Source organism: Aquarana catesbeiana, linkage group LG10 (genome assembly GCF_042186555.1).
Source record: "Aquarana catesbeiana isolate 2022-GZ linkage group LG10, ASM4218655v1, whole genome shotgun sequence".
Classification (NCBI taxonomy): domain Eukaryota; kingdom Metazoa; phylum Chordata; class Amphibia; order Anura; family Ranidae; genus Aquarana; species Aquarana catesbeiana.
The window spans coordinates 21,664,591-21,679,091 of NC_133333.1; the positions used below are offsets into that span (position 1 = coordinate 21,664,591).

Genomic DNA, 14,501 nt, shown 5'->3' on the forward strand with positions numbered 1-14,501 from the left:
TGCAAAAAAATAGCAAATACTTTTTCACAGCACTGTACTTACCAGCTTTGTAAGTGTTGTAACTTTTGTAAGCAATCAGCGCCACTGGCCCTATCCAAGATGGCTGTGCACTCCAATTACCAGAAGTGATGTCATGGAGATAGCCCTTTCCAATGCGTTTCAGCTATTGGATCAGGAACAATCCCTGAAGGCGCCCAATAGATGAAGCGCATTAGGTGGGGCTATGTTTGTGACATCCCTTTCAGTAGTTGGAGTGCACGGCCATCTTGGATAGGGGCGGTGGCGTTGATTGTTTACATAAGGCACATAGTATGTTTTTATTGAATGTAAGTGCGCAATTTCGAATATTGTGATTTTAAATTCAATAAAAGCGATATTACACTCTTTGGATTTCCCCACGTTTTTTTTTTACGGTGATATAAAGAAAAGTGAAGACTGGCTCTAACAGAGGAAAGCAATGGGGGGGGGGGGGGGGAGTAGGAGATTTTGAAGAGCAGCAGTACATATAGAAAAAGCATGTAGATATCTTCTTATGTTATAAGGGGTCACAAGTGATCTGGTTTGCAAATGTTGTGCAATTAAAACCTCAATTTTTTATGCAAAGTTTTAGCTGGCTGATGGTAAGCAAACTTTTGAAAGGTGTAAAGTGAGTCTTTACTTTGGTCCTCTAGGGAAAAATAGTAGGGTTACTTAATAGCACACCCCAATAACTTCTAAAACTTTCCCTCTTCTCCACCATCATCCCATTTGTTTGCTGAAGCCCCATGAAATACTCATTTCTTCCAAGTATGGGGACATGTGATTCTCTCTCCTTTACTTCACTATGTAACACTCTACTGGGAACTTCCAAAGGGTTTTTAATGAGTCTCCAAAAGGCAAAAAGGGTGACCGAGGTGAATGAGAAAGATTATTATTAACGGGTGGGCAATCAACCATGCCTGCTATTTTGTCCTAAATGGGCACTTTAAATATTGCTTGACTCTATGTAATATATTATTGGATACTACAGAACAAATAGAAAGTGCAAGGATATCATCTTATGATATCCTCTATAAAACCTTATTGTAAAATATGTATATAAAGAGTGGTAATCGGCTACCTAACGGGGTACTTTATTTGTGTATTTTGGCATCTATAAATAAAAAAAAGTGTATTTCGGACTGGTACCAAAGTGAGACGGTCACAACAATATATGACATCAAAATGTTTATTAAGAAATCATCAATAAAATTATTTAAAAACATTGAAATTGCACTTAAATGTGAAATAGGCCATATTAGTACAATGCAACAAAATCAACGTTGCTGTATGATCCCAGAGGTCGACGCGTTTCACAGTAACCAGCTTCTTCAGGACCTCTTTAATTTGATAGTAAAGAAAACGGCCTACTCGAAAAAGAAAATATACAGCAACATAATATATCAAACATAGAGTATTAAAGAAAGGCTTACTGAGCATATATATTACCTATTGCCATCTTAGCAATAGATATGCTCATTAAATATGTATTTAATACTCTATGTTTGATTATATTATGTTGCCTTTGTATATTTTCTTTTTCGAGTAGGCCATTTTCTTTGCTATCAAATTAAAGAGTTCCCGAAGAAGCTGGTTACTGTGAAACGCGTCGACCTCTGGGATCACACAGCAAAGTTAATTTTGTTGCATTGTACTAATATGGCTTATTTAACATTTTAGTACAATTATCAATGTTTTTAAATCATTTTATTGACAATTTCGTAATAAACATTTTGATCAACTATACTGTTATGACCATCTCACTTTGGTACCAGTAAAGTCCGAAATACAAGGAGTTTTTTTGATAGATGCTTATTGTAAAATAATATGCTGTATTCACAAAGGTTCTTGTTCTATATTTTATTCAACAAAAGGACAAATGTCAATTGTTTATGATACACAGCTCTTTACCAAACGAACTGTCATCCAGACAGAGTTAAGAGCTTGACTGGTTATATTGGGCTATTGAGGTTTGTGCACTACAGTACTGTTTTGCTGTTTGGAAAACATTATAACACATGAGTGTTCTATTCACACATTATGCACGTAAAACAGACATCTCTGGAGCAATAAAGGTTTCAGAGGCCTCTGATGTGAACTGCCGATTGTGAAACTCTGGCAAAAAATGGACATAGATTTTTTTTAATTGAATAAATTACCTATCATCTGCATTTCTGTGTATGTAGCTCCACACACAGAGCCAGATGGACAAGTCACAGCGGGGCCGGTACATGAGTTTGATGAAGAAGAACACTCTATACAAGAGAGCGAGTTGCCTAAAAAAGAGAGAGACAACACAACACAGGATGAGCGTCGATCATAGCAGCCACATTTTACCAAATTGAAAACCTCATTGATCATACATTTTCCAACCGTTATTTTGCAGTGGGGATTTAAAGTGTATGTCAACCCAGACAATGACATGCTTTTCATTTGTTTAACTATTAAAAAAAAAAATTGCTATTTTTTTATACACCTGATTCATAGAAAAAAATATTGATTGATAAAAAATGTCGATCCTGCCAGTGTCCATCTATTGTTTTGGCTTCCTGTGAAAAAGTCAAAACACTAACCAGGGGATCCTGTGATAGCATTGTCACCCCACCCTGCTCATTCCTGCATTTGGACTACAGGACACCATGTTGACTCACAGCTTCCCTCTGTGAGTCTGTGACATCACAGGCAACCATGCCTCCAGAACACCTATATAGCGAGAAGAAGGGATTGGCAGAGAAGGGTATCAGAAAATGAACAGTTGCTAAGTTGGATGAGTCGATCAGATGATCAGTAGATGAGTGCATCAGCAGCATTTATGAAAGACTGAAGAGGGGTAGCATGTGTAGGTGAATAAGGAACAATGGGATGAGTGAAAACAAGGGAGTGACTTAGCAGCTTAGTGGTTTCATTGGTTAAGACAGGAGATCTTATGGAGGTTAAGGTGGCAAGATTTGGACAGTGATTGGATGTGGGGATGAAAGCAGAGGTCAGAGTCCAGGATTACACCTAGCACCCTGGCATGAGTGGAGGGACTGATCATTGTTCTCAATGTAAAGTCAGAGGACATGGTGGGGGCAAGGAAATATTATGAGATCAGTTCTGGGAAAACTGAATTTGAGGATGTGGTGTGACATCCATTCTGATATGTCAGTTAGTAAGTTGGTAATGTGTGAGGAGCCTGATGGGGTGAGCAAAGAAGTACAGCAAGAGTTGAGTGTTGTAAGATTTTATTGGAAGCCATTGGAGGCTATAAGCTAACTCGGGGGTAAGGTCAAAGGAGAGAGCAGAGGAGTTGAGAGTTGGCTGGAAAGTTAACATTAACAGGGATGTTGAAGTAGGCAAAAACGTGGATGTTTCAGAGGAGAGAAAGCAGAGTAGTTGGGCTGGGAAGTCATCAAGGAAGCTTGATACTGGTTCAGGAGGCCAAAAGATCACTGTATTCCTCAGAGAAACTGGAGAAAAGAGATGAATACAGTGAACTTCAAAAGGGGAAGGGGCAAAGAGAGAGAGAGGCGAGGGAAGAATCTGAAAAGCAGCCGTTTATGGGGATAGAAGGATTCCAACTCCATCTCTCTTTCGTCCACTGGGTCTGTGTGGGTGAGTCCAGTGGAGACCACCATGACAGGAAACGTCAGATTGCCGAAGCCAGGTTTCAGTAACACCAAGTAGATTAAAGGAGTTGGACATAAAAAGATCATGGACAGAGGTGAGCTTGTTACAGACTGAGCGAGTGTTCCAGAAGGCACATGAGAAGGATAGGGCTGGTTCTTGGAGGAGGGGAAGAGAAATTAGAAGTTGTTTGGATTGCAACTGCTGCTAGGGGAAGGGGTGCCAAGTGTGGGGGTGGAAATTAATAGGCTGAGGGCCAGGATTAGGGGATATATGCCCAGTAGTTAGGCAGCCCATAGATGAGTTCGTTTTTTTACTCAACCAGAGGGTTGAATGAAGAACACTAACCCAATTCCCCTATCCACACACTGTTTTATTTTCCCCCGTTATCATAATACACTGATCAGCACTGCTGGCTATAGTTAGCAGCGCCGATCGAGTGGGGAAAACTCGACAGGTTGGTTGTGATGAAGTCAATCAATAGATTGACTTCTGCGCAACCACAATGCCCATACGTGGAAATTCATCCGGTCCCTGCTGAGTATTGATTACAGCTACCGGTATTTATTTATTTTTAGAACGACACGTATTGTTAAAAATAAAAAATAAATTAAAAAATAAAAATGGTTTATTCTTTTAGGGACATTTATTAATTATCAGTTAATATTAATAAGCTATTACCACATGCTACCAAAGCCAGGAGCACTCAGAGAATTTGGAAAAGTGATCCCATTATTAAAGTCTGATGTTTGTGCAGGATGGTGCAAGGGAGAACTGTCTGAGTATCCTGGACAGCTGTTTTTTTTTCCTAAGACCTAGGTCAAGGATTTGTAGCAATCTCTAGCTAGTGTGCTAGGTTTAAATAGATTTTAGTTGTTAGTGTAGGCAAATTGGCTTGGCTGGGAGCCAGGCCAGGGTTGTGAATCTGAGACAGGGTTTAGTGACTCAGGGGCTGGATGACTCAGCAGACATCCCCTCTGGTGCCCCCCCCCCCGGTCTAGAAGGTTGTAGAAACTTCTAGAGTTGGTGGGTGGAGGTGTGGAGGAGCTGTTTGGCATATTTATGAGGGCCTTGGCCAATCCCCAGCATAATGAGCTGGCAGGGTGCAGATTCACCTCATAAATAGGCATTAGTCATGCCAGCAAGGCAGTCGGTTGGAAGATGGAGATGGAGTGCTAAGGAGGCTGTTGGTGGCCCTTGAGGTTGCCCCCTAGTCTGGGGGAGGGTGACCTCGGGCCTGGGGCTCTGGTGCTGGAAGATTTCCCCTAAAACACATGGAAGAAATCCATCCTGGAGGCACAGGTGCAAGGAGAGGACAGCAGGAGCAGGTCAGCATGTCCGGGAGATTTCCTGAGAGTCAGGTGCTCTGGGGTGTGTCAGTCTGGAGGATGGTGGGAAAAAGTTAGTCTGGAGGGCTAATGAAAGAGGCAGCTGCAGCCAGGCAGGCTGACAGTGCCTGAAGAGGTGGTGCTGGGACCAGTGACCACAGAGAGGAAGTGTTGGGAAAGTGTGTGCTGTGTCACCCCATCAGCTTTTCAAGTATAGGGGCTGCGAGTCCCTGCCTGTAATGGGCCTTTGCTGCAAAATTACTACAGGGTGACATAGCTGGGTTCTACAGCTATGGGTTCTACTGGGAGAGGAGGCTGATAGCCTCCTCTCCCAGTCGATGCCTGTTTAGGAGAAACGTACGTTGGCTGGAGCCAGAGGACCTGACGTCATCACACTCTCAGCTGATCGGCTTCGGCGTCGGCTGTGTTTTTTAATTGCTACGGTGTTTTACCCTGCCAATGCTTTGATGTCAGTTGTCCATTCATGGATTAAAGCATTTTAAACTACTGCACAATGAAGCGCCTCTTTTTCTTTTAAAATATACTATTTCCTGCTACGAGTGGTCTTCCTGGAGCAGCTAATTGATGAGAGTGTTCCTGATCTGAAATTTCAACTACCAGGCGTGGAGGGAAGTCTGTCTCTACTCAAAGACCAGCTTTTCCTGACCCCGAGAGGAGTTTGTTCAGGCTCGTATGATGTCTGTGGTGGGGATCCATCAAATCTGGTAAGCAGCCCCCTTTTCCTATTTCTTCACTGTCTTAGAAGATCCATAGAAGATTTACTGAAGACTTAAAGAGGAATCACACCTCCGATTTATACCATCATTTTCCATATGAACTATAATTTTTTCATTTTTTTATATTCACATTATTATTTGAGTAGCACACTAAACTTTTTTCTTTATACTGTACAAAACCTCATGTTCAAGGTTTTTTAGTTGCAGCACTCAGAATTATTTATGTTTCATATATTTGCGATTTTGTGTGTTTTTTATGCACTTTTAAAATAGACTTTCACTAATTTAAATTTCACATTGGATTATCAGTTGAGGGTAGCGCGGAACGTTTACCATATATTGTCCCCTTATTTCCATACCAGACCTGAAGGGCCTGGTATGGATTTTGGGGGGACCCCACGCAATTCTTTTTTAATTTTTGGTTCGGGGTTCCCCTAATATTTATACCAGACCCAAAGGGCCTGGTAATGGACTGAGGGGGGGGAACCCATGCCGTTTTTTTCAATGAGTTTTATCTATATTAAAAAAATGGGGAGACTAATGCGCAAACCACAGGGAAAGAAAGAACTAACAGGACAGCTGCCAACATCAAAGTGTTCTCACACCAAAGGGTATTCTTTGAGAAAGTCACGTGATCAGTGACGCAACGCGTCAGGGAGGAGAGTCGGGTGACGCTGTGTTTCCAGTCGTGGCTGAGATCGTGAAACTGCTCATGTGAAATGCTGTTTATGAATATTTTAACTGTAAGTGCATTACTTTTATTAAACATAGTTTTATGTTAACTACTACACTATGGAGTCCTCCTTCTCCTCTTCATATACTTACTTATGTTATCTGACTGAGAGTTTGAGGCACCTGGTATATAGATCTGGCGGATTGAACGGAAAACCACAGGAGCACTGTCATTAAGGGGGATCAGGGTGGATCGACCAGTGTGTCCTGTCATTTAGGCTCATTTTGCCTTTACATAAGGTGAGAGGCTGGGGGAACCATTTGTTCATTGGAGAGTGGCTGCACGGTGTCACTGAAGTATCTGGATGAACTATTTTTTATTGAGGGAGATTGCCACAATCAGATCACACTGTGCATGGGATCTCTCTCAACAATCTATTGGATTTGTTCACTATTTAAGTATTAAGCACTTTGTTGGACTGTTCTTTGGACTTGTTTTACACTATTTAGTACTTATTGTTGTTTTGCACATGTCTTTATTAGCATTTTGCACATTGTTTGCTGGGTTGCACATTTAGTTATCTTTCACTGTGTCAATTTTTGACAGTACTTTGCATTTGTCATCATCGCACAGATTGTTATATTCTGCACAGTTACAGTTATTGTATATTCTACCTCATATTCTAATTCAATTATTTGGATTATCACCATTACTTCTCTTCTCTGCATTTTTTTGCACATTTATTTGCTATTTTGCACTCTTCAGTCTTATTTAGATGTGACATACTGTATTCTATTTAGTTATCATTTTGAATATTTTGTTTCTGCTTTTTTTTTTATTATTTATCAATTATTCTGCCCTCACATGTCACATTATTTTGATTGCAATTTTTAACCTTAATGCTTGATTTCCACGTTTATATGCTTCACCTGTCTGGTTATTAGGAGGTATGATCTTCCCCTTATTGCTTTTAACCATTTGTACTCCTATTTGCTGCATATTTGGAGGTTAAGATTCTCATTAATTGTTTAGCATGGTCTCATTATCTTTGGCTTTACAATGTTAAGGAGACATTAATTTAAGGTCGCTCTTTGTTGCTTAGGATTTACCTATGGTGGTATCTCCTAAGGCCTACCATTGTACACTACCTTTTGGTTAGCGCCACATTTATCCCTTTTATTTTATGTATAGTGCCGTGACCTGACAATTCATTACAGCCGCGATCAGTTTTAAATGACGTTTTTCCTTTAGAAATGTCATTTTGCTGTGGTACTGTTCTAAACACGGGAAAAATGCGCCACTTTACAGGCATACTATAGACACCCCCCAGGCACGATATTTAAAGGAATATTTAATTTTTATTGTTTCACTTTGAACATTATTAAAATCACTGCTCCTGAAAAAATGTCTTTTTTTTTTAAACTTTTTTTTGCATTGACACATGTCCCCTGGGGCAGGACCCGGGTCCCCAAACACTTTTTATGACAATAACTTGAATATAACCTTTAAAATGTGCACTTTTGAATTTTCGTGTTTGTGTCCCATAGACTTTAACAGTGTTCGTCCAAATTTTTTGCCTGTTCGCATGTTCTGGCGCGAACCAAACCGGGGGGAAGTTCGGCTCATCCTTAGTAATCAGCATGGATTCATGAAGAATCCTTCTTGCCAAACTAATCTACAGTATTAACCTTCCATGAGGAGGTGAGTTAAAGGTAGGCTAGATAAAGGAAGGCCCGTAGACGTGGTGTATCTGGAATTTTGCAAAAGCATTTGACACAGTTCCCCATAAATGTTTACTGTACATAGTAAGGTTCGTTGGCATGGACCATAGGGTGAGTACATGGATTGAAAATTGGCTACAAAAGCGAGTTCAGAGGGTGGTGATAAATGGGGAGTACTCGGAATGGTCAGGGGTGGGTAGTGGGGTCCCCAAGGGTTCTGTGCTGGGACAAATTCTATTTAATTTGTTTATAAACGACCTGGAGGATGGGATAAACAGTTCAATCTCTGTATTTGCGGACGATACCAAGCTAAGCAGGGCAATAACTTCTCCGCAGGAAAAAGATCCGAACAAATTAATAGGGTGGGCAACTACATGGCAAATGAGGTTTAATGTAGAAAAATGTAAAATAATGCATTTGGGTGGCAAAAATATGAACGCAATCTATACACTGGGGGGAGAACCTCTGGGGGAATCTAGGATGGAAAAGGACCTGGGGGTCCTAGTAGATGATAGGCTCAGCAATGGCATGCAATGCCAAGCTGCTGCTAACAAAGCAAACAGAATATTGTCATTAAAAAGGGATTAACTCCAGAGATAAAACGATAATTCTCCCGCTCTACAAGACTCTGGTCCGGCCGCACTATGCTGTCCAGTTCTGGGCACCAGTCCTCAGGAAGGATGTACTGGAAATGGAGCGAATACAAAGAAAGGCAACAAAGCTAATGAAGGGTCTGAAGGATATGAGTTATGACGGTTGCGAGCACTGAACTTATTCTCTCTGGAGAAGAGACGCTTGAGAGGGGATATGATTTCAATTTACAAATACCGGACTGGTGACCCCACAATAGGGAGAAAACTTTTGGGGAATTTAACAAGACACCTGGCCACTCATTAAGTGTTCTTGCATAGCAAGACCACTTACTGTTATTTCACATATATATTATTCTTCTTATTATAGCCAAATTTACCACCCTAACTCCTCCCACAGTTTTTACACTACATAGACAAGTAATATACCGAAACGTGCGGATTGTTCCCGAATGGTGTGTTATTACTTTGTGGAACGTTTCGCCGAATGGTTCACGAAATATCGTTGTTTTTGCGGCGAAATTGGTCCCATAGGAATGAATGGGGAAACTAGAGTGGGAGATGACAAAAGCTGGAAAATCAGAACATGATTTCTAAACTGCCGCCACTCCCTCATTTTCAAGCCCACCTACACAAATCTTATATCAAAACGTTCAGCTATCCCTGCTGCCACTAAACATGTCCACGGCTAAGCCATAGTCCTGATAGTTTTCACAATATGACCATTTGTTTGTAACTCACGCCGTCCATTGACATTCATTGAAACTACACTCTAGCCCCCTCCAAATTTGAAGGGCAATTTCTAAACTGCGACTGTGCCTTCATTTTTAATATTTCAGAGACATACTATACATCAAAATCTAGGTCTGGGTCTTGTGATTCTCACAATATAAAGATCTTCGCTGTAGGATGTATAGTTTTTAAAATACGGCCATTTGTTTAGAGGTCATTTCAGGAAATTTTAGCCATTAATCAGAGTGTACTGTTAGTGTTTGTTTTGTTGCCATGGTTACCAAAGCTTCTGTTATACACAGGGGGGAGGTGGCTGGAGCATCTCAGCTGATTACAGAGCCCGGGGGAGGGGACAGACACACCATGTACTGATTTATAATAGAGGAATATGATGGGGCAGTTTTGATGGGGTAATTCTGATGGGGCAGTTTTGATGAAGTAGTATTTGGGAAGCATAAACAGGGCATGAGCGTTGCTAGGAAACAGTGGTTGTAAACACAAGATGCTGAGACACTCCAAATGCATGTGACTTCATCTGCTAGACTTGATAATGCTTGTAGACTCCTCCCACAGTTTTCACACTACAGAGACAAGTAATATACCGAAACGAGCGGATTGTTCCCGATTGGTGTGCTATTACTTTGTGGAATGTTTTGCCGAATGGTCCACGAAATGACGTTTTTGCGGCGAAATTGGTCCCATAGGAATGAATGGCGAAATGTTCAAAACTAGAGTGGGAAGTGACAAAAGCTGACAACCCCATGATCAGCCAAAACATTATGACCGCCCCATGTAAAAAAAAAAATATTTTTGAAAAAAAAAAATAATTTTTGAAAAAAGTAAAAAAATAATTTTTGAAAAAAAAAAAAATCATTTTTGAAAAAAAAAAAATATTTTTGAAAAAAAAAATATTTTTGAAAAAAAAAATTATTTTTGAAAAAAAAAAAATTTTTGAAAAAAAAATTACTTTTAAAAAAAAAAATTATTTTTGAAAAAAATAATAATTTCGAAAAAAAAATTATTTTTGAAATAAAAAAATTCATTTTTGAAAAAAAAAATTACCTTTGAAAAAAAAAATTACTTTTGAAAAAAAAAATAATTTTTGAAGAAAAAAAAATCATTTTTGATTAAAAAAAATTCATTTTTGAAAAAAAAAAATTACTTTTGAAAAAAATGTTCAGCTCTTTCAGCGAATGATGGAACTTTTTTACTACTATTTATACTTTTTAAAATATTAAGCTTTTTAACACTTTTCACAGTTACTCAAGCCACTCCACCCCACCCAGTTACTCCGCCCACTCCAGTTGTAGAGGCAAGAACACTTTCACAATTTCCCCAGAAATTGTACCCTTTCTAGTTAAAATTAGAAGAAAAGAGGTTTAACCTTAAACTACTTTAACCTAAACTAATACGTAGAGGGTTCGTTACTGTAAGAGCGGCAAGCATGTGGAATTCCCTTCCACAGGCGGTGGTCTCAGCGGGGGGGGGGGGGCCATCAATAGTTTCAAAAAACTATTAGATAAGCACCTGAGCGACCACAACATACAGGGATATACAATGTAATACTGACATATAATCACACACATAGGTTGGACTTGATGGACTTGTGTCTTTTTTCAACCTCAATTACTATGTAACTATGTGCTGGAGGAAGAAGAGGAGCTGTATATAGAGACTAGATATAGAGACTGTATATACGATGAGTTGTCCCTGAAGTTTGTTTGAAGTCAAGTGGGCATCCCATAATCTCTTATCCCTATCCAATTATATGCCTAAAAAAAAAAAAAAAAAAAAAAGAAACAAGGCAAGTCACAGACTGTTCTCCGAATCTGGAGTGACTGTGGAAATTCGATGTGCCTGGCTGTGCAGGGTGGGGGATCCCAGCATACTTGTGGCTCCTAAGGGGGTGCACTACAAATTATACAATTTTCTTGTACAATTTTCCATTAGATTTACCAAAACCATATAATAAAAACACTTTCAATTTGTATGCAATCTGGCAGATCCTAGCACTACATGAAGGTTCAAGGTACATTTAAGGGAAATTGAACAAGAAAATTGTATAAGGTATGGCCAGCCTTATTGCCGTGGACATTTTGGATCTGATTTTGAATCTGATTATGCAAAAAAAAATCTGTATCACATAAAACAATCTAGGTTTCATTTCTTTCCCACTTTAGAGAGTCAATTCTCTCTAAATGCAAAGTCTGTAGCGTTAAAAGTATGGTTGTCCCGATACCACTTTTTTAGGACCGAGTACAAGTACCGATACTTTTTTTCAAGTACTCGCCGATACCGATTACGATACTTTTTTTTTTAATGTCACGTGACAGTGTTTTTTTTTATTTATTTTTTTTTTGGGGGGGGGGGGGGGGTGAATGTTGTATGTGTGTGTTTTTTTTTTTTTTATTTACAATTTTTATTTTTTACAATAATTTTTTTTGTATTCTTTATTGCAATATGTGTTTTTTTTTTAATCAGCCCTCTTGGGGGGCTTTGGTGAGATATCAGGGGTCTTAACAGACTCCTGATATCTCCCCCTTGAGACAGAGAGACCGAGGATAGAGATTCCCCAGTCCCTTTCTCTGCAGCATCAGCTGCACTGAGAATGAATGGAGAGAAGACAACAGCTCCTCTCCATTCATAAACTGACACATCATAATCACAGGAGATTACAATGTTTCAGTTATGTGAATGGACAGAGTCAGCTGACTCTATCCATACACAAAGAAGGAGGAGGAGGACGGCACAACGGAGGGGGAGAACGGAGGGGACAGAGAAGGAGAGGGGAACGGAGGGGACAGAGAAGGAGAGGGGAACGGAGGGGACAACGGTTGGGACAGCGGAGAGGCACAGCAGAACGGAGGGGACAGAGAAGGCGAGGGGAACGGAGGGGACAGCGGAGAGGCACAGCAGAACGGAGGGGACAGAGAAGGAGAGGGGAACGGAGGGGACAACGGAGGGGGCAGCGGAGAGGCACAGCAGAATGGAGGGGACAGAGAAGGAGCGGGAAACGGAGGGGACAGAGAAGGAGAGGGGAACGGAGGGGACAGAAAAGGAGAGGGGAACGGAGGGGACAGAGAAGGAGAGGGGAACGGAGGGGACAGAGAAGGAGAGGGGAACGGAGGGGACAACGGAGGGGACAGCGGAGAGGCACAGCAGAATGGAGGGGACAGAGAAGGAGAGGGGAACGGAGGGGACAGCGGAGAGGCACAGCAGAACGGAGGGGACAGAGAAGGAGAGGGGAACGGAGGGGACAACGGAGGGGACAATGGAGGGGACAGCGGAGAGGCACAGAAGAACGGAGGGGACAGAGAAGGAGAGGGGAACGGAGGGGACAGCGGAGAGGCACAGCAGAACGGAGGGGACAGAGAAGGAGAGGGGAACGGAGGGGACAACGGAGAGGACAGCGGAGAGGCACAGCAGAACGGAGGGGACAGAGAAGGAGAGGGGAACGGAGGGGACAATGGAGGGGACAGCAGAGAGGCACAGCAGAACGGAGGGGACAGCTGAGGGGGACAGAAAAGGAGAGAGGAACGGAGGGGACAATGGAGGGGACAGCAGAGAGGCACAGCAGAACGGAGGGGACAGCGGAGGGGGACAGAAAAGGAGAGAGGAACGGAGGGGACAGCGGAGAGGCACAGAGAAGGAAAGAAGAACGGAGGGGGACAGCGGAGAGGCACAGAGAAGGAAAGAAGAACGGAGGGGGACAGCGGAGGGGGACAGAGGAAAGGAGGATGCAGTGACAGTCAGCGGTGAGCGATCACCGCTGTATGTCACTAAAGCAGCTGAAAGCCGCTGGGGGAGAATCTTGTAACTCCCCCACGCGCCGATCACAGCTGACTTCTAGGTATCGGGGGAAGCATCGGAAGCATTTGCCCGAGTACAAGTACTTGGGCAAATGCTCGGTATCGGTGCCGATACCGATACTAGTATCGGTATCGGGACAACCCTAGTTAAAAGAATCTTTAAAAATTTTTCATCTAATCTCAAATTTCTGCATTTGGAAATGGGCCATATTTATCAATTTGCACCCAAAAAGCATGACCCTTCTGTACTTTAAATCTCACTTCATATTATTTCAAATTATATTAAACTGGTCCTCAATTTATCGTAAGCAAAAAGCACATTTACAGATACTCGTATGGGTTAGTGTTGTGTAACGGTAGGGTGCCACAAGCTGGGCTGCATGGTCACCACATGTACTCTTAATGGTGAACTAAAGGCAAAACAGTAGGGTAAGGGGAGGTTTTAACCCCTGTCAGTCTTTTTCTTTAGACATCAGTGTCCCAGACCCATTCAGGAGATTTACCTTCTCTTCCCATCCCATAGCAATTTGCATACTTAGTTCCAAGGTCCTGAGTCTTGGAGTGCTTTGAAGGACCAATTACCAGGTACTTCTATGAAAATTCTGACCTTGTAAAATTGTCTTAATCACTTTGGATGGCTTTTTTTATGTTAGTATTGATTCCTGGAATTTATTTTTAGAACTGCACCTATTGTTTAAAATAAAATACATGGCGCATTATTTTAAAGACATTTGTGAATTATTGATTAAGATTAATAAGCTCTTACCAGATGCTACCAAAGCCGAGAGAACACCAAGAATTTGGAAAAGTGATGCCATTATGAGAGTCTGCTGTATCTCGAAGTTCCAAGGGTGAAATGACTGAGTATGCTGGACGGCTGTTTTATTTTGCAAGACCTATGAGTGCGGGCATTGTGGGATATTTGAAAACTTCTGTACCACAGAAACAGACTAGCTTTTACTTCCTTCCTGTTCAATTCTTTCCAAGTGCAAAGTAAGAAGGGTAAACCAAACTTCAAAAAGTTTCATCCAATCTCCAATTTCTGAGGTCAGAAATGGGCCCATAGGTATGAAAAGCCTATTGCATTAGGATGTGCACCCCAAAGCTCAAACACACAGGTTTGTGTGTGTGTGTATATATGTATGGAACATAACTAATTATTAATAATAAATAATAATAATTATAATAAAAAGTTGTTATTATTATTATTTGTTGCATTCAATTCGTTTAGATGCGGCATTCGTTATTTCGGATAAGTCGTAACTTCAGATAAATTCGTATTCGTTA

General features: G+C 41.2%; 1 protein-coding gene across 1 annotated transcript in view; it reads right to left on the bottom strand.

The window, feature by feature from the left end:
• LOC141110437 (phospholipase A2 inhibitor and Ly6/PLAUR domain-containing protein-like) overlaps positions 1-14,105 on the bottom strand; it is a 34,595-nt gene extending 20,490 nt beyond the window's left edge. The window contains exons 1-2 of the mRNA XM_073601784.1: positions 13,981-14,105; positions 2,178-2,294 (exon numbers count right to left, since the gene is read on the bottom strand). Coding sequence (XP_073457885.1) covers positions 2,178-2,294; positions 13,981-14,032 — 169 coding nt within the window. The 5' untranslated portion in view covers positions 14,033-14,105. The remainder of the gene's footprint in view (positions 1-2,177; positions 2,295-13,980) is intronic.
• Positions 14,106-14,501: the final 396 nt, after the last annotated feature.